The sequence below is a fragment of the Limulus polyphemus genome, unplaced genomic scaffold, assembly GCF_000517525.1.
Source record: "Limulus polyphemus unplaced genomic scaffold, Limulus_polyphemus-2.1.2 Scaffold1915, whole genome shotgun sequence".
In the NCBI taxonomy this organism is placed as follows: domain Eukaryota; kingdom Metazoa; phylum Arthropoda; class Merostomata; order Xiphosura; family Limulidae; genus Limulus; species Limulus polyphemus.
In genome coordinates this window covers 73,578-98,362 of record NW_013667525.1, presented here as the reverse complement: position 1 = coordinate 98,362, position 24,785 = coordinate 73,578, and the positions used below count along the sequence as shown (strand labels likewise).

The 24,785-nt window shown below is 33.4% G+C and overlaps 1 protein-coding gene across 1 annotated transcript in view; it reads left to right on the top strand.

The window, feature by feature from the left end:
* LOC106465345 (innexin unc-9-like) overlaps positions 1 to 22,114 on the top strand; it is a 71,876-nt gene extending 49,762 nt beyond the window's left edge. Inside the window, exon 2 of the mRNA XM_022393205.1 lies at positions 15,585 to 22,114. Within this exon, the coding sequence (XP_022248913.1) occupies positions 15,852 to 17,261 (1,410 nt within the window). The 5' untranslated portion in view covers positions 15,585 to 15,851 and the 3' untranslated portion in view covers positions 17,262 to 22,114. The remainder of the gene's footprint in view (positions 1 to 15,584) is intronic.
* The last annotated feature ends 2,671 nt before the right edge of the window (positions 22,115 to 24,785 follow it).

Here is a 24,785-nt window from a genome sequence, read left to right as displayed (position 1 = left end):
AAAAACAGAACAAACAAACTCTAAGTTTGTTAATATCAAAATTTAAAAAATGACAAATTTCCTGATACAAGGATATTATTTGTTTAGATACCCTAAGAACAAACTCACATGAGTTTTTTTTTAGCAGCGGTATATCAAAACATTTATATCTAACTGGTTTGAAGATCTGTACACTTATTCCCAAGTTGTTTTTAAAATAACACATGAAAGATTTGCTATACAAGGTGCTAATTTTGAGCCCAAAGCAACACTTTCCTATTTGATCATAGGTGCTGCTGTCAAATTTGAAAATAAATTTCTTTTTAGCAAAATTTAATAAGTAAATAAAAACCAATTTTATTAACCCTTGTACAACTGTATAATTTTGAAAAATTAAATATTTTGCTATTTGAATTACCTCATGCAATGGAATATTAGAATAAAGGGACTGAATATCAAAACTCATGCAATAGACTTGTTCATCAAATCTTAAATCTGCCAATTGTTTAACGATTTTAAAACTATTTTAACCTGGTACTTTTTCAAACATCTACAGACAGAAAGACCAAGAATGTGATGGGACTGTAGATGAGAAGAATTTTGATATAATATTTAGTTCCAACAACGAACACGATCTAAGAATCAGAGAAATTTTGGCCATCAAGAAACTTAAGCCAAAGTTGAATTCCTATTTATCAGCAGTTAAACGCCTCCTAAAATTTGCTCATCGTTATCTACACCAACTATCTTCATACGCTCTAATCATCCATTTTAACATCCTTCATATACTTTTATTCCCTCTTTCCCCCTTTGACCCCCCTTCATTTGCTTCTATTCAGCAGTATGCATTTAATATATTCATCTCAACATCTTTTGGGTTTTTAAATCTATCATCCATTTGTATATTCTTCGTTTGTTTTTGTTCACGATTAACAACTTTAACATATTTTATTAGCATTTGTTCAATATTTTCTCTTTCAACATCCTTCGTATGGTTTAGTTCACCATTTTTCATTTCAACATCTTTCATGTGTATTTGTTCACCATCATCCATTTCAAAATCTTTCATGTTATTCCTTTTAATGCTATTTTCTAATTCAATATCCTTCATGTTCTTTTCTTCGGAACTGTTCACTTCAATATCGTCCATATTTCTATTTACTATTTCAACACCCTTCATTCGTAATCCTTTACCATTATCCATTTCATTATTTTTCATCTGTTTTTTTTTCACTGTTTTCATATCACCACCCTTCATTTGTTTTTGTAATGTATTATCTACTTTAATATTTTTATTGGCGTTTGGACAACGTTTTCTCCTTCAAAATACATCCTATGTTTTGGTCCATCGTTTTTCATTTTAACATTTTCAGTTATTTATTTTCGCTGTCATCCACTTTAACTTTCTTCTTGTAGTTTTGTTCACCATTTTTCCCTTCAACATCCTTCAGTTCTTGTTCATCGTTATTAATTTCAACATCCTTCATGTGTTATTGTTGACTTTTTCCATTTTAGCAACCTTCCTTTTCTTTTGTTCCCTGTTTTATACTTCATCGTGCATCATATGCTTTGTTTCTCCATTTTCATTTCGACAACCTTAATAAGTTTTCACAATTTTCCAATTTTACATTGTTAATCTACTTTGCATGATCATTTTTACTTTTGAAATTCTTCCTTTTTTGTATTATTTTGTTCATGTTTTACTTATTCCACATCTCTCATATGCTTTGGTTTAAAAATTTCCATTTTAACATTCTTCATGTACTTTTGTGCACAATTAATCACTTCAACATTTTTCATATAGTTTGATGAGTAATTTTATATTTCAATATCCTTGATTTTTTCTTGTTCAACGCTTTATATTTCAACATCTTTTATGTGTTTTGTTCTTCATTTCAAAATCATTCGTTTTACTTTTAGCACCATTATCCATTTTAACACTTCCACATGTTTTTCTCCGTTTTCCATTTCAACATCATTATTGTATGCTTTTAACCATTACCACTTTAACTTCCCGTTTGTTTGCTCGCCATTTTCCATTTCATATTTTTTTGTTCATCATTATACACTCCAACATCCTTTTTTAGGATTTGGTTAACAATTTTCCATTTTAACATACTTATTTCTATTTGTTCATAGATATTCATTTCAACGTCCTTTATGTAAAAAGCGGTCTTCGTCGATATCCATTTAAACGTCTTTTATCTGGTTTTCTTCACCGTTCTACGTTTCAATATTCTATATGTATTTTGTTAAACATTTTCCTCTTCCACATTCCTCTTGTGCTTTGGACCACAATAATTTCTTTCACCATCCATCATTGGTTTTTGTTTACCGCTATTCATTTTAAAATCTTTCATCTGTTTTTCATTATTTTCCATCTTATCATCCTCAATTTTTGTTTGTTTGTAATTAAGCATAAAGCTACACAATGGGCTATCTGTACTCTGCCCACCACGGGTATCGAAACTCGGTTTCTAAAGTTGTAAGTCCGCAGACATACGCTGTGCCACTGGGGGGACCAATGTTTGTAATAGATTATCCACTTTAACATTTTGTGAGCTTTTGTTCTATATTTTTCATTTCATAATTTTTCATTGATATCCATTTCAATATCCTTCATTTATTTTGTTTATCCTTATTCACTTTAACATCTTTAGTCTGTTTCTTTTACTGTTTTCCATCTTATCGTCCTTCATTTCTTTTTGTAATAATTTTTTTCATTTTAACATCCATTGATGTATTTTTCTTCACCATTATTCATTTTAACATCCTTTATGTGTTTTGTTCAACATTTTTCGTTTCAACATATTTCTTATGCATTGATTCAACATTCCTCTTTTGACACCCGTTACTTGTTTTTGTTCAGTAATATCCAATTTAAGATCCTACATGAACTTTGGTTCATCGTTTTCCATTTAAACACCTTTTGAATGCTTTTGTTCACTTTTTCTACTTCAAAATTTTAATGTGCGTTTATGGACTTTATTCATTTTGTGCTGTGTTTCCCCATTATATATTTCAAAATCTTTCGTTTGTTTTCGTTCATGATTTTCCTTCCTAACATCCTTTATAGGCTCTTTGTTCTCCTTTTCCAGTTCAACATTTTTCATGTGTTTTTTTTTTCATCGTTTTCCACTTTAACATCATTTATATGATTTGGTATATTTAAACTTCAATCATTTGCTTTGCTCGATATTTTCCATTTCAACAGCATTTCAGTGTTCTATGTATGGTACATTGGGTTGTTATATTAAGTTGAAAAATGTTAAACGTATCCAAGACTAAGTTTTGTCTGTTCAGAGGAAATTGCACGAGGAAATACATATTAAATCTCAATATTACCACACTTATGAGTTACCTTGTTAGCTTTTTAATAGACTTACTTATAGCTGAGTAATTTTGTTTACAAAACAAGGATTCTTTTTCCTATTCCGTCAAAGCTAGTTCTAATTTTTATTGAATTCACTTCATACAAATACTTGTTTTATATAGTCACGATGAGAGCATCATTGGGCGTGTTTATAAATAGCCATATTTTCTTTTTTATCTTTTTGAACGAAAAGTAAACAGATCATTTTTATGTTCCTCAATAGAATCTCCTTTGACCTACTATCTAAATTCCTAATATACTGATATTGAAAGTCTGACAAAAACAGTTATTTTATAAGGATACAACTATCAGTAACATCAATCTCTTTGATAGGTTATGTTGAGACACATACGTAAGTTACTGCTTTATAGAACATTTTATCCAATCACTGATACAGTGTATAGACTTAATCGTAAATACTTTCACGGTTCGTATATAATACTAACTCCTGATCGATTTCACTGTGAATAGTGGAAAAGCTTTAGGAGATTCTTGTGGGAGGCAAGTTAGCAAAAAACCTTTGCATATTCAGACCCTCTGGAAGAAAAGGTCTCCCACATCGGTTTCCACCAGACAACGACACTCTAAAAATATTCTGGAATAGAAATTTACTAGAAAACTTTTACACAACTTTTTATAATGAATAAGTGTCCTAAAGGTTCATGTTAAGATATTTGCTAATCTTATTCCCCTTCTATTACTTAATAAAAATAGTACAAAAATTTGTGAAATCCTGTCTTATGATCTTTTTTTTTTACTACACACTCCATTTAATGTTCCATATTTTAATACTCATCTTTATGAGTAATAGTCATTTTTGTACATTTTTAATACTATAAGAAACATTTTAACCGTATTTTTCTCGTCAAACGTATTACGAAAATCAATAAATATCTAGCTAAAATTAGAAAATTATGCTAACATTTGTTTTATTCTTTTCTCAACTTGGATGACACATTATGCTCACTTGAGCTAAACTACTAGGTAGAGACCTCTGTGATTCAGGTATAGCTATCCTTAATCTTGAAATACTACCAGATGGAAGGCAGCCAGTCATCAGAACCAGCCGCCACAGGAGTCTTATCTAGTATTTTGAAACGAATAAAGGGATTGACTGTAATTTTTCTAACAAGTCCACAGCTCACCTAGCGGAATAGCTACTCGAACCCTGGATCTTTTAATCCGCAGCCCCTAACACCATAACCGTTACACAGCACCCTGTCCCTTCTTCTTTGAGAGACGTAAGTTAATTCCCAATAATTTTTTTTATCTACGCCACCAGTTTGCTTTAAAATTTAACAAACACAATATATTTAATAAAAGTATGACTTAAAGTTTCTTTTTTCATTTACATTAATTATAGAAGCAGTTTTGAGTCTTTTTAATTTTTGATAAAAAACTAATTTGTAGGGAGACATCTTGCTTAATCATAAGCTGGAATTGCTGTAACCTTTTATCTAACCAATATTTTTGTAATTTTTGAAACTAAGCATATCAAAATTCATTTAATATATGCACTATTATTTTTCAAAAATCATAAGATTCTAAGGACGTTTCAACAGTTTCTTTAAGTAAAATGTCATGAACAAATCTATATTTTTTTACATGACAAAATAAACATTTATTAAAACTATTTCATAGAGGCTGGGTTATTTCAGTTAATCATAAATATCGTGATTTTCCACTTTCTGATACTGCAGAAATGAACGAGCTTACGGACTTACAATGCTAAAATACGAGATTCAATTCCCCGGAATGGACAGAGCGCTTATAGCCAACTGTGTAGCTTTGCGTTAAAGAAATCATCAACAAATATCATATATCGACTTTCCTCTCAAAATGTTCAAACATTATTATTTTACAATTTTCCAAAATTAGGTCATTCAGAATAGATATCCTAGTTTGAAATCTGTCCCTCTTCATGGAGGTTTTAAGATTATTATGAACCTTCAAATCGAGAGTCGGTTGTTCAGAAATTAGTGACTGTTTTGGTCAACACAATATCCAGCAAACGACAAAGCACTAAAAATTTGTCTTTATACGATAACTTATCATTAGAGATTTCAAACAATATAAATTTTGTTTTCATCGGTTCACAACCTTGGCAGATAAGTCTTCATTTTCAAATGACTACCTCCTCACTTCCGTTTGTGTCAAGATTTTAATGAAAGTCCGTTGTTTTCTATAAATTAATTTATCTTTAGAAAGACCTATTTTCAATGCCTTAGCTAGTCAATACACATTGGGAGAATGTCCAAAAGTCATGTGTTTATCTTACTCTCAGTTACATGTGCAAGGTTGAAAGTTGGGATGTTTACATGAAATGCAAACGCTGTAGATGCAGTTACGATGGGGTTTTTGTTAAAGTTAACTCGACCAGAAAGAGAGGTCTTCCAAAAAACGTAAGAATCCAATCAAAAGAAGACAAGAAAACTGCGAAACAGAAGGAATAGTAAGAATGAGATTATTTGTTCTTCTCAGTGATTGGCAGACTTAGATTGATCAGACCTCAACCAAAGAAAGAGATAAGAAATAGAGGAGCAGCATTCATTGTTTTTTCTACTACGTATGCATAGTGTCTTATATACACAACGTGTATATCTGTCATATACACGTTGCAAACCATTTTTAAAGTTCAAATCAAGGCTAAAATGGAATGGCTGTGAGCAAAAGTAGCCTTGTTTTCGAAAGACATTCATCAACACCAAAGCAACATTTTGAGAGTTTCATTGCATTTTTCCAAAGCAAGACATAGAACCCCAGCTTACGCAGAGTTTTATGTGAGAAACTGGTCTATTTCTGTACATACGATTGACTCAGGATTTTTGTAGTTACTTGCATAGATATTTACCATGTATTCCCCTCTCCATTTAAAATTATTGTTAAACACTATTCTTGCAATGTATTATTTAGCTTTTCTCAAACAACTTTAAAAAACAAATTATTTAGCCTTTTCAACATACCGTTAGATAGCTTTAGACGTACAAAATTAGTTTTGGTAACACAAGAGTTTTTAAGAACTGCTAATCTTACCAAGACAGTCACTTTCCCCCACTTCCCTATTTTAACTAAATTTTCTATCTGATTAGTTATCGGACAGAAACTTTAACTTCTGTTATACTCAGCAATTCCGCAGAAAACGAAGTGAATTGAATTCCAAATAAACTGAAATTGTCAGTCCAATGTAAAGCTGAAAAACGATCTTTCAAAACCTTCTTATCGTTCGATGTGCCTATAGGAACACTTTTTGCTTTTTCCAAATGGACTTTTATATCCTGATATCCGAGCAAGAATACTCTGCCTAAACAATTTACCAAAGTATATGTGATGTTACTTGAAATAAGAACAGCTAACGTAAGATGGTTTTAGCTTATATTATTACTTTAGACATTAACATTACCTGTAGTATATATTTTACTGCTTCTTATAGTACACAATGATAGACAATGTTATAATATATATATATAATGCCACACAAATCTTTTGTAAGAATATACGAACACATTTTCAGATAAACCCTCTGTATCTGGTTTAAATGTGTACATTACCTTCAGAGTTTATAATATTAAGCATTCTTTTATATTACGTGAATCTGGTTCCTCGGTGACTCAACGGTAAACTTGAGGGTTTATAACGCAAAAATTCTGAGGTCAATCTCTGTGGTACGCATAGTTCATACATCCCATTGTACAGCTTTTGAATTTGAACTAAAACACAAAGTACCCATTGTGTGGCTTACAAAACTTTGTAAATGCTAATAATGTACAACTCTTAACGACAAACAAGTTTCTTCATTGTGTGCTTTACAAAACTTTGTAAGTGCTAATAATGTACAACTCTTAACGACAAACAAGTTTCTTCATTGTGTGGTTTACAAAATTTTGTAAATGCTAATAATATACAACTCTTAACGACAAACAAGTTTCTTCATACTAGCACAACTTTCACATTATAACGTTATTTCAGTAGACTGATAGATGGATAATTTAGAAAGATTTAAACTTGGCTTATAGATCTATATACTTCTGTATGTGTGTTCGTATAGCTCATGCAAAAAAAAAAAAGATATCATTAAAAATTCCCGTAAAGTTAAAAAAAAACGAATTGTGTGGCTGACGTTTCAGCCAAAGAGTCTTCATTGATTTTATGACGACGCTTTGGCTGTTTTTGTTTGCCGTTCGTATAACTTTTCTTTAGGCCTATATGTGACTTCATCTCAGATTGTCAGACTGATACTAAACTGATGTTGCTTACAATAACAAAAAATATATTATGTGAGCAATCTTCAGTTTAGTCATAGAAATTTTAAGAGTGGCACACTGTCTTCAAAGTTAGAAGTTTTGGGAAAAAGTAAAAACCGGATTCGAACTCGCGACTTTGTTATTCGTGTAGATTTTTTTCACCAACTAAGCTATTGCGTTTGAAACGCTACATTTCACACTTTTCACTTCATTAGTTATTAAGAACGGACAATTACAGGACTTTGAGCTACGCGAACTGGTTTATGAAGATAAAAATCCGTTTATTTCTGTTTTTATTCAAATATCAGTTTTAATCTTTTAGCTTTAGTATGAAATACGTAATAATTTTTCTTTCTGTAATTTTGTTTGGACTTATCAAAATTATCTTGAGATATTATTATGATAATTATTGGTTGATATTAATATTATATTTCTTTATGCTTCATTATTGTTCAGTGCTATATTATTTGGAATTTAGATACTATATAAGTTTGGCTTAATCTATTAGTGCATCTGATCAGCAAGAAGACAATCAGGACTTGTATACTGTTCAGGAAAGTTGGAACATGAGGTTGAAATATTAAAAAAGTTAATGAAATAGCCGAAGTCACAAGTGAAGATTAAAATGTTTTAATAAGGAAAATTTTGTCGTAGATCAAGTTCATCAGAACTCGCGAAACTCAAGTTGAGAGAGATTATAAGCGAATGTCGACTTTTATTCTTTGCCACAAACGTAACACGTGTAAAACAAACGAATACTCGTAGTTATCGAGGAAATCATCATTCGTACATTGAATATTGAGAACATAGAAAACAAAACCTACCTTTGTTGTACGCATACCAGTCTCTACGTAATTATGTTTTAAGTGTTGGTTTGACCACAAGGAGGGAAATGTCTTGAATTATATGTAAAAATTGCCGTTTGTCAAATATCATGCTCGTTTCTTTAAAAATCTCACTATTCTGTGCTGTAGTAAGCCGTTATTTTTCCTTTCAAATGTTTGTGTTATTCTTGTTTTGTTTGCAGGTGCAATGGGCAAAAAAAAACTTCTGATTCTGGGAAGAAGAAAAAAGTGGAACAACTGTACCGTAAAGTAGTTGTCTCGTATAAAAAACGTATTAGCTTCTCTTGTCTTCCAGGGGCTCTCAATCAGACCAAAAAAATAAAAAAATAGAAGAGGAAACAAAATACACGATCAAAACATGCTTACACGCATGAACAAAGATTGTAAACATTTTAGACCTTCAAACTCGATTGATATGTTATCGTGACGTTATCGCTTGAACAACAATGTGTTAGATTGTAGAAAAATCTCATGTTAGGGCGTTAGATTCTTGTGTACACACCGGAAAAGCTAAAAATACATGCATAAATCGATCACCAAAACATCCATAAAAAAATTCTCTTTAGTTGCTATAAAAAATACAATTTTTAGTATCTTGGCATCTTCTTCTGCTTCTAAATAAAGCTTAACTACCAAGAATTAAATCAGTCAGTACTGGCGTCTAATTACATCCTTCAGTTCTGTTTTTTTTTTTTTTTTTAGTTTTTTAACATCAGGTTTCTGCTATTTTCTCGGGAATCTAAAGTACCGTTAGAAATAGAAAAAAAAAGCGGCACGGTCTTTGTATTCTCTCTAAGTACATATGACTAAGTTGACAGGCAGTTGATTGCGTCACGTGGTTTTCTGTAGAGTAACTCTTGGTGCTGCTGTACGATCGATAGTAACTACTGAGAGAAATGTGCTCCAGAAAACTGCATGGCTGCTCTTTCAGCAGTTCCTTCTCCTCCCTTTGAGATTACATTCTGGATGGGTTAGAAAAGCTCTTTCTAGAAACTATTTACTCCTTTCCAGATTGCGCGTTGAATGCGGTTGTAAAGTGTCTTTCTAGAAATTATCTACTCCTTTCCAGGTTGCATGCTGCACGCGGTTGTAAAGTGTTTTTCTGGAAACTATCTACTCCTTTCCAGGTTGCGTGCTGCACGCGGTTGTAAAGTGTCTTTCTAGAAATTATCTACTCCTTTCCAGGTTGCGTGCTGCACGCGGTTGTAAAGTGTTTTTCTAGAAACTATTTACTCCTTTCCAGATTGCGTGTTGAACGCGGTTGTAAAGTGTTTTTCTGGAAACTATCTACTTCTTTCCAGATTGGGTGTTGCAGGCGGTTGGGAAGTGTGTTTCTAAAAAATCTTTATCCTTTTCCAAATGATACACTGCATCACTGGAAAGACTTTTTTTTCTACAGATCCTTTACCACTCTTCGGATTGCACAGTGCATGCACTTTCTTTTCGTTATTTGTTCCTACAAAATAACATAATGAATGTGGCTTGAAACACTTTTTCTGCTGTCGTATTTCCTCTTTCAAAATAAAATATTGTTCTTCATTCGAAATACTTCTTACCCCTTTGAAGATAACGTATTGCATATTGTTGAAAAATTACTACGCAATTAGTAAAACAGTTTTATATTCATTTTAAATACTTTTGGTATATTGCCACTTTTCCCATTGATATAGCAATATATCAGTTAAAAATGTTTTCGTTTTTGAGAACAAATAATGACTTCTCATATCAGCTTTATTGGGAAACTGCATACTTATATGTGATAAACATATTTTAAGATTTAAGTCGAGCAAATCGAAAACGCAAATAATCTAATATATTCATGTTTTTATTTCTACGCCAGAAAAAGGTTTTAGCTTTAAGTTGAGATTGTTAATCCTATGAAAATACTGAGTTAATCATGTGACTGACAGCGTCATTTGGCTGATGCTTTATTAAATCAACACTTCAAGTTGCAATCATCTTTCGTTACAAGAAACGTTTATAAAACACACCATTATCAGCATTTTACAATTATGCTACATAATGCTTTGAGTATTTTAAAGGATTCACATGAGTTTTATATCTTCAGGCTAGCAAAGGAAATTTCAAAATATTAAACATATGACGATCTAATCTTTGGAAACATGAACATCTTTTTCCATCAGGAGCAAACTGATAAATAATGGTCCATCTTTCGAAAGCGATCGAGTTCAATTATTGTTTTTAAGTGATATTTTTAACCTGTGTGTTTTCCTAACATCATGGATGATCTAATATTGATATTCCAAAACACGCGATCATATATAAGTGTTCTGTAACATATTTAGAATAGTTACAAAACGATAGCTTTAGACTCTTAAATACATTCATGCTGACACTAATCCATAATCTAGGGTTAGTAAGCAAAAGTCAGATAGGTTTCTATAACATAGCATATATATATTCTTATACTTATCTTTTTTTAGCTCTTTCATGTGTTGGTACTGGCAAGGGAAAATCTTAACTGTTTTTCAACACCAGAATTTTTATCTTTTTTTAGCTATTTTATGTGTTTATTTATACTTATAAGGGAAAGTCTTAACTGTTTTTCGACATCGGACTTCTGGATACCATACGCTCCTAGGGTTAGTAAAGAAACGTCACTATGTTTGCTAAATCTTAGGATTTTCACACATAATGTACCTGTTCAAGATGCAAGGGCTATTGTAGGAAAATATTGTTTAGGTGTAACTGATTATCTTTAAATGCGTATTCATGTGTGTTTCATATCTCGGGAGGAAAATATTGTTTTGGTATAACCGACTATCCTTACATGCACATTTATGTTTAAGTTGTTTCACATCTGGAAAGGGGACATTGTTATGTCATGAGTAAATATTCTTGCATACATGTTCATTCATATCTGGGTTGTGAAGGGAACTTTTGTCACGACATGAGCGGGTATATTCATACATATCCATGTTTAACTTACACATCTAGTACGTTCATACAGTTCATTATAAGAAATAAGAACTAAGTACATAATATAACAAATTGCCTTGTCTACACACCTTGAACTTTGCGACTATTTTGGGAATTTTCGAACTTTCTTCTGCAATGAGAGTAGAACGGTCAATCATGAAATATTTTTTGATGTTTTGTGCCGCCGGCGATCGCTTGTGAACAGTACTAACGACTTTCCAAAATTGACATTATTTGTTTTCCTCTTTAGGTCGCCATGACAACGTTAAGGACACTACGTGCACATACCGAAATCTATATTAGTTTACTCAGAAGCTTTTGTAACATTTGAAATGGGAAATATTGATTTTTTTATCCAAGTGTTCGAAATGATAAAATGCATATTAACCACTCAAAATATTAAAAACAACCAAGCAATTTTCATGCATTATATCATATTATCGCTGATACAAAGTTGATGATCTAACACTAAAAGTGGCACTTAACTTCGTTAATGATATATCGCAGTGTAATCGGAAGATTTGCATCATTCTTTGATCGCTCATTAAATGACGCTGCCGTCACTTTATGGCAAAACCTTACGGCCATACCTGTTAATAGGTCTAACACTTTTGATAAAAAGCGTGCAAAATCCAGATTTTTTATTCTCACATTCCTTTCAATTTTTCCTTTTCGGATTTCAAATGAGAGATGTGAAAAAATTATATATCAAATCTATGTTTTGTTCCCTATAATTCACGCCTAACAGGGAAGACATAGATCCGGAATATAAATTATCGAATTTACATGAAAATATGCAACTTGGAATTTTATACGCCATCTTTTTTTTTTTGATGATTTTTTCAAGAACTTTATCTAAATTTAATCCATATTTTTGTGAATTTATCAGAAAAACACTTCCTCCGAAGGTTGTGTTGAGCTTCTAATATGATATGATCACATTATTCCGTTGAGATTTTAATTAAATTTATCATTTAACTATTCTAGAAATATTTATTTGTTGATTTTATTTGCAATTTTTGAGCAAATAATCACAAGAGCTGTCTTTGCAAAGTCGTCTCTAATTTTAAACTGATAGATAAGAGAGAATGCAAATATTCAACACTACCCACTGGCAACCAATAGATTACTCTAGTCGAATTTTGAGATTTGACCAACACTCTTATAGAGTTTCCATAGCCTCAGAGTGCAAAGCGCGTTTATGAAGCAACAGGACGCTAACCGCGAACCCCCAGACACGTTAAATTAGTGCCTCAGAGTGCAAAGCTCGTTTATGAGGCAACGGGACGCTAACCGCGAACCCTCAGACACGCTAAATTAGTGCCTCAAAGTGCAAAGCTCGTTTATGAGGCAACGGGACGCTAACAGTGAATCCTCAGACACGCTAAATTAGTGCCTCAGAGTTCAAAGCTCGTTTCTGTATTATGGGCATGAAACTGGATTATACCAAGGCAATAAGGACAGAAAATTTAATAAATTTTGGAGCTTCTAAATGTTTCAATTCAATTAGTGTTTTACTCATTGGATCTCTTGTATTTTTAGAAAAACTTACATCATTCAGTTAAATACTCAGAGCTATAAAAAATAAATTCACTTTCGTCTGTAAACCTAAAACTAGAACAACGTTTTCTTTGATAGATTGTTTAGGTATATGTGTCATATCTTTGTGCAAGACTGTGCTGTTATAGCACTTAATCTCAAGTTATTTTGGGATCGTTGACAAATTTACCCTGAATAAAAATTACCGATACGAGATCTCTCTCTGGTTCTAACATGACAGTAAGATTCTCTTTAAAAAGATAAGTTATCTTGTATTAATTTTTTTTTATTCCGGAAGAACTACTAAAGTGTAAGACATTTTACTGATACATTTCCAAACAGGTTTTACTGCATCTTATAAGTTAACTTATATGTAAAAACATACATTTCCAAACAGGTTTTACTGCATCTTATAAGTTAATTTATGTGTAAAAACATACATTTCCAAACAGGTTTTACTGCATCTTATAAGTTAATTTATGTGTATATACATAATACGATGTATGTAAAGGTAGAAAGACAGATTGTAACGACTTTGTTTAGCTTATTAAAAACAGTTTTTTTCAGCCCTAATATAGTCATTCTGCACATGATCAGTCACGTAAGACCAGACAAAACTAATGTACAATCCTAACTGGATTAGCTTTAATACAGTTTCGCTCTTGAAATATGTTGGATAAACTATTCAAAAGCATTGCTGTAGTCTGTTAGAAACAAACCTCACTAAACCATTCCCTTCCGCTGAGCGAAATAGCGCAAGGACAATACATCATTTATAAGAGATACTGACAAACTCGTGTTAGATCTAACGTTCGAATTTACTATGTATCGATACATTGTGCTGATTGTTCTGTTTTTGATAGCTGGGGGAAAATGATAGATAATTTCTAGAAGGTCCGTGTTGGCAGGGGAAGTCAAAAGGGGTTGATTATTAAGTTACCAAGCTTAATGTTGCACAGCTCGGAACGTTGGTCGTGACCTTTCTGCCGATTTAATTACCTGACTTTACTAAAATATAAAAATAATTACTCGCTCAAAGTCCTCCATTAATTAAAATCGAAATGGTGTGCATTAACTAATCTGACAGAGGGGTAGGTTGTAAGGATACTCATGTTATAAGAGTAATCTAACTACGGGAAACTCATCTGGTGGGTCCGCCAATATGTGTAGACCTACTTATGTTGTTTATTAATAATTTTTTGCTCTTTTTTCCTTTACCATAAAATAGCGGGAGTACTATGTTTATTTTATCTTAAAATCGTTTGTTAATACTAGAAATAAACGACCTTCACATTTGAAGCTTTGTACTGTCAGTTTCGGTTTGTGTTTTAGTGAACGTTCTCGAAGAAGCTGTAAAGCAAAACGTTGAATGTCTGATTAAATAAAAACAACATTTTGGTATTATAAGGTCATTTATTTCTAGTTTTAATATGTCTTCTATATACCAATATGCACTACAGAAAATAAAATTGGTTGTTCTTTAAGCAATGTTAAGCCCCCCAGTGGCACAGCGATATGTCTGCGGACTTACAACGCTAGAATCCGGGTTTCGATACCCGTGGTGGGCAGAGCACAGGTAGCTCATTGTGTAGCTTTATGCTTAATTACAAACAAACAAGCAATGTTAAATAGATATAGTCTGACAAACGTGCAACTTGGAGGTTCAGCGGTAAACTCGAAGGCTTTTAACACAAAAATTCGGGGTTTGGTTTCTGCCTTGCGCACATAGCACATTATAACTTTGAACTTAACAAACCGACTAAAGTCATCAGCTCCACATCATGATTGTCGTTTCTTTGACTCGAGTATAAATCAGTCAGTCAAGCCGAAATCCATGTTTAGTTAATTTTCTTTCATAACTTTTAAATTAGAATGAATTTCCGAAAATGCAATAACTTGGTTATATCACATATCCCAAAGTTGATTAAAATTGGTTACGAGTAGCCAGACCTTAAAGTGGTGATATTAAATTCTAAATAAAAATCAGTTCTTGGTCTAATTTTACCCTTTGAATAAGAAACAATAATAAATCAAAATTGAATTAATTTTTGTCTACAACTTTACTATATTTTCAAGGAATAGTGTTAAATCTACCATTTGGTCACAATGTTATAATTGCAAGAATTGTCTGTTGGCTATGCGTTGTTGAACGTGAGTCGTTCCATGAGAGCTGAGGAACAAACAATGAAACATATATACACATCAATTGTACAGTTTAACATGCAACCCTGATAACAGCGAAGTAGAATGCCCTATACATAGACTGCCTTACGCGTATTTTTTGTTGGTTCAGCAGACTCGTTCATCAGTTATTGTTCAGTATCGGTCGCGTTATGACATTAAACCTTGCAGAATCCTAATCAGAGTCTTTTTTTGTATCAGCACTTTATTTCAAGCTACTGGTTAGATGGACAGGTCAGCATGTCCAGTAATATCAGCTGACATGACTCTTTTATAGCTTTGCTGGCGTACAGAGAATTAACATCAACGGTTTCTCAGGGAGAAATAACTTTAGATCATTAATGATCCACTCCCACAACTGGATATTTAAAGGTGTATGCATGTGTGGTTATCTGCCAAATTTTATTCTAATTTTCTCTTTATCTTCTTTCAACGTTCTAGTTGGTTGCATTTCTAGAAATTCATTTTTATTTTATTTTACTCTAGGTGAACGGCTGATGCCGGCCATGCTCAAAAGGGCGTTTCCCACGGCTAGTGTTGACCAGTTTGGCTTGTTATCGCTGGCTTACCGAAGAATTCAGCGAGATTTCTGTGGAGACCAGGCTGACCAAGGCCAGTGGTGTGATATTCCGAACTTTGCGTGGTACACAGTGGGTGGACACAGCAGTCCTCGCTCTTTGAAGATAGTCCCCTCCTTTTCTAGTTCAGGTAATTCACAAGGTGACAGATCGGAACTAACACGTGAAGAGCGATATGTCGTACTTGTTTCGCTTCCACGACTTAATCGGAGGTCTTCATGTCCCCATCGACGACGGGATAGACAAATTAAACAGAAAGTACACGTCCATCGTCTTCCTCTTTCTCGCACTGCCTATCTTCACCAAGCAGTACATCGGAGAGCCTATCGAATGCTTTACTCCAACTTACTTCACCGATGCCCAGGCTCGCTACGTCAACAGTTACTGCTGGACAGCGTCCACTTACTACCTGGTCGCGGCCGATGACGAAGAGGACTTGGTTAATCCTCCTGTGCAGCCCCCCGATCCCCGAGTTATCCCAGAAGAGTTGGATTATAGCGGTTTTGACATGTTTTCAATACAGAAAGATAAGTTACGGCGAGTACACGTCAGTTACTACCAATGGTCACCATTAATTCTGATGGTACAAGGTGTGTGCTTTCATTTACCTTTCATCATGTGGAGTGCCTGTGCTCATAACGCTGGGGTGAAACTACGACGTCTCCTCAAGCGTGCTTCTGAAATCGCGGCCATCCCTCCTGGCTGCCAACAGCGGGAATCTTTGCTGGCGGAATTCGTGGAGCAGTTCCACACACTGGTGAACGGAAGTGCCGGCTGGTGCACGGACCCCTCGTGTCGATTGCCTCTTTTGGGGTGTCGCTATTCTCCTGGCCCGAGCCGTTACTTGTGCCTCTTGTACATACTTGTGAAATTCCTCTATGTCCTCAATGTGGGCTTACAGTTCTTGCTTCTCAGCTCCTTTATGGGGAAAGGATATATCCGGCATGGTTTCGAGATCTTCAGCCGCCTGATAGAAGATGGCAACTGGTGGGTTTCTCCACGTTTCCCATTACAGACTTTATGCCAGGTACGCGCAGCCATGCAAGGGGGCCTGAGGACTTACATATGCCGGTGTGTGTTGCCCATCAATGTGTTTAACGAGAAAATCTACTCCATCGTGTGGTTTTACTTAGCCATCATTCTTCCACTTAACACAATTAGCTTGCTATTGTGGGTATGGAGGACCTTTTCTTGCAATCGTCTGGCCTTCATCCGACTTTGTCTCTGGCGTTCTAGAATGATCAGTATGAGTAATGTAGCGCGTGCCTCCAAAAAGATCTCTTCAAGCTATTTAGGTTGGGATGGCACCTTCGTGCTACGTCTAGTGGAGCACAATCAAGGCAGTGCTATGGCAACTGTGGTCGTCGGCAAGCTTTGGGAATTTTACTCGAGCCAACTAAAGGCTCAAGACGAAGGTGGTGGAGATGTGGAGATGGCATCCATGCCTACAGCAATGCCATCAGCACCATCATCTTCATGGCATTCTTGTCATGCAGGGGCGTGCCATGGAGGACAATACAGCAACCAGACAATGCCGTCTACAAAACGAGCGGCCCCTGGCGGATACTGGGGTAAATGCTCATAACCAGAGTACAGACATATGCACTAATTTGTAGAAGTTTTGACTTTTTCGGGTTTTAGAACACCTAGATTCGAGTGTAGAATATAAACAAACGAGAAACCTAACAAAATTGCAACTGGAATCACTTGTAGAACCTCAGTGAGTAGAAACAAAATCTAACATTGATCTTATGCTGAAGTTCAGTATAGGGACAATCCCCAAATTGCTAATTGAATGACTGAACGAACAATGATTAGACAAACTTGAAAGTTTGTTTTATTAACAAATTCTCTACTACTCTCAGAGTGTATTATTCTATGTGAACATATTTTTATTAGATGGCTGATATTCTTTAATACAGCTACTAAATACAAAATTTTACAACAAATCAGAATCATTTTTGAGGTAGGGGCCCTTAGGATACTATAAAATTATTCACGACCTTTGCTTCCAATTCCAGACATTTTCTCATAAGAAATGCGTGGTTTTAGCTAAAAGTCCCTGGAGTAAACACTGATAACTTAAGATGTCCTTGATAATTTCAAGATAAATATTTTCTATCTGTGGAATCTTCTGATAAATTTCAAAAACAACTTTACATTCCTGTTTTACTTTTTTCCTAAAGAGGACACTTGTGGTGTCTAAATGTGTAGACAAATTAACTATGTAAGAAATACATATGTTGAAGAATATTGGAGGAAGTATAAAAAAGTGTGTGACACCAAAAATGCCTATTTAATTTTTTAAGGAAATATGAGCGTTATAGTTACTTTAAGTTCCAAGATCTAAGTTGTGTTAGAGGATTTATAAGCACTGAAATATTGGGAATATTGCAGATATTTTGTGAATTTTCTCAGCTTGTGTTTACTCAACATTTGAGGGAAAACATTTGTAATATCTATATATTAAGTTTTCGGTTAGTACAGTTATCTTTCCGAAATGTAACCAGTTTTTAAATGTTAACAAACACGTTCCAGCGTATCTTAGAAACACATTTAAATTAAAATGCATACGAAATACTCATGAATCAGCACGATGTCCGATTAAACCTTAAGTAGAGGTCACAGACTAATGTCATTATAACATTCGGTCATATCTGAGCTATAGCACAACTTTTATATTTATCCGTGTTTCATGTGTAGGGATGCGTTGTTTGCTTTTTGCACACCCAAGTATTAACCAGAACTCTGCAGTCACTTTAACTAAAACACTTTGAATAAAAACTTTGTGTTTAACCAACTTACTTGGGAAAGTACAGTTCATGATCGTCCCAATTTTGAATTCTGTCATGCAAATCGGTTGGTGAACAAAATGTTCAAGTAACTCGTAGGTTTAGTAATATACATAACATTGGTTTGGTTTGTATTTTTTACAATTCTCTGTACCATTTTGTGAGATTTATCTAAAAAATTATTCGAGTCAAAGAAATGAAAATCTCAGTCGTACTAAAAACATAAAGCTCCTTAGATTAACGAGAGGTGAACAATATTAGTCATTGGGACCTTGAAGGAAAACGCCTTATCACATTTCTGTATATTTTAAATTCAGAAAAATTAAATAAAATTAAGACATAAACATGCAAATATAAACCCTGTAACACTCACTAGATTGAAATCCACATGTAATGGACTAAACGGTCAGGATAAAAACCTGACGTGCGAACCAGGTAGATTATACGTTCTACGAGTAAGTCTAGTTTAAAATGTTTTTCAACAAATTCAAAAGCCTTACAAGTGTAACAGACAAACAATGCGTCGGAAATTATGTTCCCCCAAAGCATGTGGAGGAAATATATGTGCAATTATTTGTCTAGAATGTATAATAAGGGATGTCATAGTAACAGAATGTTAAGGATATTTCAAGACCACGTCGAGAAATGGAGTTCTTGGCCAACAAAATTCTAAGAAAGTTTAGAAGCTTGTTGCGGTTTATTCTTGGAAAATATGATTGTATTGTAGTTTTTATTTTATTTTTGTCAGGTCCATTTATAGCAAGTACTGTTGTTGTTTATATTTTTTTTGTTATGTATTGGTAATATGTACAGAAGGTGCGGCTCTGTGTTAAGAATGAGCCCAACAGGTATGGTATTTGTTTTTCGGAATATCCTTGGAAATAACATGAGTTTGTTTGTCATGAGTTTGACAAATTGGAGTAGGTTTCTACCAAACGTACATCCAGGAAACGTGATTCTTCATAAAGAACATGCCCAGTAAGTATGTTTTTTGTTTGTTTTTTTACACAGGGTTATCTCCAGAATACATGGTTCTTTGTAGAGAACATGCACATCAAGTGTGGGCTTTTACAAGATTTTCAGAAAATCTGGCTCTTTGTAAAGATCATGTCCAGCACGTATATGTTTTTATTAGTATTATGTCCAGAAAATGTATAAGTGTTATTTTTAGAAGAGTGTGCCCAGAAAATATTACTATTTCAGAGGAAATTGCACATTAAGTGTTGACTTTTACAAGGAGAATGCCCAGACGAAGTGTACTTTGTTGAGAACATATCCAACAAATATTTCAATTTGCCAAGAGTATGTCACGAAAATCCGACTATTTGTGAACAGATATCACATATAGGCTTTTACCAGGAGTATGCCCAAAAAACGTGGTTATTTTTTAAGAACATACTTACTAAGTATTAGATTTTACGAGGAAAATGTCGAGAAAGTGTAGGTCTTTATCAAGACCATACACTGTAATTGTGGAATTTTATTGGGAGAATGTCAAGGAAACGATTTTTCCCTAAGATCTGAAATATACTAGTCACTGCGGTTCTTTGTCAGCAACAGCAAATGTACAACAATATGTTTAGTGTATGCCCCCAAACTGTTTGTGTTTATTTCAAGTTAGCACAGAAACTGTTTTTTCTCCTTTGAAGTTTACCCAGAACTGTTGTGCTTGCTTGAAATTTGCAAAGCAACTGCTTATGCTCGCCAGAACTGTTTGCACTCGTCCAAGGTCTACCCAGAAATTGTTTGTACACGTCTGAAATGCGTTCGGCAATTGTTTGTACTCGTCTGAAGTATGCCCTGGATCTGCTCGTTCTAACCTGAAACGCACCCAGCAGCTGTTTGTATTCGTCTGAAGTATGCCTTGAATCTGCTTGCTCTAACCTGAAAGGCACCCAGCAACTATTTGTGCTCGTCTGAAGTGTGCCCAGAAACTGTTTGTGTTCGTCTGAATTGTGTCCAGAAACTGTTTGTGCTCGTCTGAAGTGTGCCCAGAAATTGCCTGTGTTCGTCTGACGTCTGCTCAGAATCTGTTTGTGCTAGTATGAAGTGTGCCCAGCGACTGTTTGTGCTTGTTTGAAGTGTACCTAGACAGAATAGGCTTTTGTTTAGAGTTTCCAGAAAGCAAAACGTTTGAGAATCTAATAACGTCGCAGTGTGACTTTATACATATCTTAAGAACAAAAATAAACAGATTCTTTTGTCGTCTAGAATTGGTCGGTTTTCAAACAATCACCTATCATCTTATATAACTGGATCATATATTCTACTCAAAGTTTCTAGTTAATCAAATTATGAGTGACTGTTCCATCTCTGTCTTATGTCACCGTAACATGTCGCCTTAATAGATAGTTATGAGGCAAAGAACAACAAATGGATAATAGGATACATATGCCTCAATGTGCTGGTGAATGTAAAGTTCAACAGAAAAATATTTACTATAAAACCAACCGATCTTTATTAGTAAGATATTGCTTATTTAGTATCAGCTGAGCTTTTATAGACCTTTTAAAAATTTGTTTATACGTATGTATTCACAACTGTGTTATGTGTTGTTAGAACACAAACGTAGATGGGAAGATTTGGGATATTTTTAAGTATTAAGATCAATTCCTAATATAAATGAAATATATTACAATAATTTACCTAAACTTTTACAAGTGAAAAACCTTCACAAACTGCGAAATTTGTGAATTCACGAGATGCGGTTGTGGAGGCAAGAAATGATTCCTGATTTTTAAAAAAAAGAGCTTTAAAAAAAGTTTTATGTTATAAAAATGAATCAAATAACACAATAAGCTATAAAATAAAATAATGTTGCTAAAATGGCTTGTGGTAACACAAATCGAGGTTCAAGACTATTGACTTAGACTTGAAATGTAATCTAATGTTTAAATATATACATTCAGTAACGTTATAAATAAGTCATTTTCTTTATTGGTAGATTTACGGGCCAACCACAGCCTTCAATAAAACAAATGCGCAATTGTCTAAGAAAAAATAATATTCAGTACATTTTTAGGCTGTCTTTCAGAAACTTCTAATTTATGGATACGTTTTTTATTTAATTAATTTGCAAAAGTCTTCGATTTCTTCTGTGTTTAAGGTGTAAGTCTGAATGTAGGAATATACGTTCGAGGTTTTTCTCGGCAGAGAGTTGATTAACCTATTGCTGTACACTGCCATCTAACTAGAAGATTGTAAATAATATATTGATGCTTCTATAGTGCTTTAAAGTTTTATTTGTGTTAGTCAAACAAATCCCTCCTTTTAACTTCTTAAAAATCAACTATTGCAATTGTATTCGACTAAATAAAAAAACTCGGCATGACTGAAAGAGAAATGTATATCTACTCTTATAAAACAAGGATTCTTACCCTCCTTTAGCCCAGTTTCTCTAAAGCCGAGAAACCTTTCTCAAAAATAAATCGTCAGAAGTGCGTTTTTTATTCGATTCAAAAATTGTTTAGAAAGTGTTTTTCTCATTCATAGCCATTCTAGCTTTAATAACTTAACAAAAACTCTAAATTTTTCACAAAGTTTTTTAATGTAATTGTTGAAATTAGCTGTCTGACGTTTGTAGTCTTTAGAACAATTATAAAAAAATTTCCTCGTGCTAGTTACAAATTTTCTGATCTCATTTTTATGTACTTATGCATTCCAATTAAAGTATTAAGAAATTATTAATATAACATTTTTGAACTTCTAAAACTTTAACAAATTTAAAACTTAAATATCGTTCTTCTTGAGTGAATGTTTATCTGTTGCATGATTTCACTCAAATTTTTCGAAATATATTTTTCGAAAATTTTGCGTCAAAAGAATGTTTCTTTACTTCCAAATCGTTAAAAGTTTCAATAAAAAATACATTTAATTTAAAACATTACTTTTTCCCAGTTTCTGCTATATAAGAATAAAAAATCTAGGATCTTTTATAGGCGTCGGAAGCAAAATATGCGCGTGTAATGTTGTTGTTGCTTTGGGGAGGGGGGACAAAAATGGAAGTGAATCAAGCTTGTCATAAATGCGCCTGCCGAAGGAAAAAGAAACTCGGGTGAGAGGTGGGAGTCATACTCTACTGGAAAATTTTTTTAATTAGAATAGAAATTTGGGCTTATTTTGATACAATGGGGGCGAAAATATGATGGAAATTGAAGGAAAAGAACTATTAAAATTAATGGGAAAATGAAAGGTTTAATGACCAACCTACATGACCTTCTACTTATATTATTCTCTTCATCTTATGTTTTCAGCTCTTCATTTTTAGTTGAAAAATTCATTTTAGAATCTTTATTGACTTATAGTGAGTCCTTATTGTTCTGGGCCAAAAACTCAATTCAACTTGGGGAAATCGTAAACATGCCGAAATTTATGGTAAGGCCAAAATAGGAGCGGCCACTTCTCTCTTTATTTGAAATTAACCTTCTGCTCCGACACCCATGGCTTTTTTTCTATGACATATCACATACGTTGACTACTGTTGAAAGTATGATAAACGTTTTCGCTGAAACTAACAACTACTTGAGACTCTATATTAACAGTATAGTCAAATTTGATCTAGTCTAGTTTACGCTTAAAGCCGTATATGTATGATATAAATATTATATTCGAGATTTTTTGCATGTTTATCGATTTTATGTTTTTCATCAGGCAGAATAATAGTTCACAACTTTTCAAATGGCTACAGATATATTAAAAATTCTTATACCTTATTGACTGGTAAATATACAAAGCTCTTAGGAAAATTTCATGTTTAGTTTTGGACAAAACAAGTAGTCAAACCCAAAACAAGAAGTTTGTGAAACTCTCTAAGAATAAGATTGTAGAGAACTAATTGTAAGTGTTTAAGCAGGTGAAAGGAACAAACCTAGGTTTCTCTAGACTGATTTATTGTTACGTTTCAACCATAAATATATGTACACGAGAATTCTGCTTCACTTTACGAGGTTATTTAGGGTTTTGTGAAATAGAGTTTTCAACTTGTAGCTATGAGTAAACGAACTAAAACTCAACTATTATTCTCGTAGATAAACAACTAGTTTATTCGACAAAATAATCATAGTTCTGAAAATACTTGGTTGTTGAAAAAATGATTTAGAAGTTGAATTATCGTTTTCTTCGTAATTTTTGGGGAACTAAAGTAACTAAGCATTTAAGCTGCCAGACATTAAAATATATAAAAGAAGTTGATTTATATCATATATTGATTTAGTGTAGTCTGATAAAAATGGTTTATGATCAATCTAAAATAGATTATATGCTAATATAACCAGCTTTGTAATCATAATAAAATATGTAATTGTTCATTGAACTAATTCCACTTTCCATATTGTGTTAGGATATCTGATAGTATTGCATTGCTTTGTTTACTTATGTCAAAGAACGTATGTATTAATAGTTTCATGTGAATGTTTGTATAAAGCAGCAAAGTTTTGGACTCTAATAATGTTTATTATTAACACATCAATTTTCATGATGTGATTAATTAACAGAAGGGATTAGGTTGATTATCTGTGTAATATTCAATATTTATGATTTTTTTTAAAGATCCTGACGTTTACTCGTTCAGATTTAGCGGTTTAGGGTTCAAGCAGTACGTAACGCTTTTTGCAAACGCCCACAAGTGTAATTCCTTCACCAAACAATATTACTCAGACTAGAACAGACCGATCAAAATATAGTAAATATATATTACAACGTTCTTTGTCTACACCTTAACGTACATTATACTCCTTCATTAATCATTCATTAACAAAATGTCGCCCATAAGTTGTAGAAAAAATATCAGCATCCTTTTTTATTTTGATACGGATGTTATTCTAAAATTTAAATAAACATTCATAACTTTTCTTCAGATCTTTTTACGTAATTATGTTAAGCAAACCGTTCGACAAATAAAGCATCTGGCCTTTGGAATACTCACTGTTATAAGACAACAGCTGATATAAAACCTACATCAGCCAGCTACAATGTTTTTTTTTCGTGCACGTTTTCGACTCATGTGCCCTTTTCCGAAGGATGGCGAACTATATCAAACAAGCTTGTCTACTACAGGAATTATTGAAGTACATTTAACACATAATTCTTTATTAACAGTCAAATGAATCATGACTTCTCCAAAACTTTATTTGTGATTTGAAACCTCGTGAATCGCAATTACCATTGAATTTACTCAATGACGATATGAAAAGTGTTTTTATAGAGGTGCTAAGTTCTATGCAAAAACACTGTCACGCATACACTGTTTTAGAGTTCTAAATACTCGTTAATACTGTGGACATTTTCATCTAGTTATGAAGTACCAATTGAATCCACTC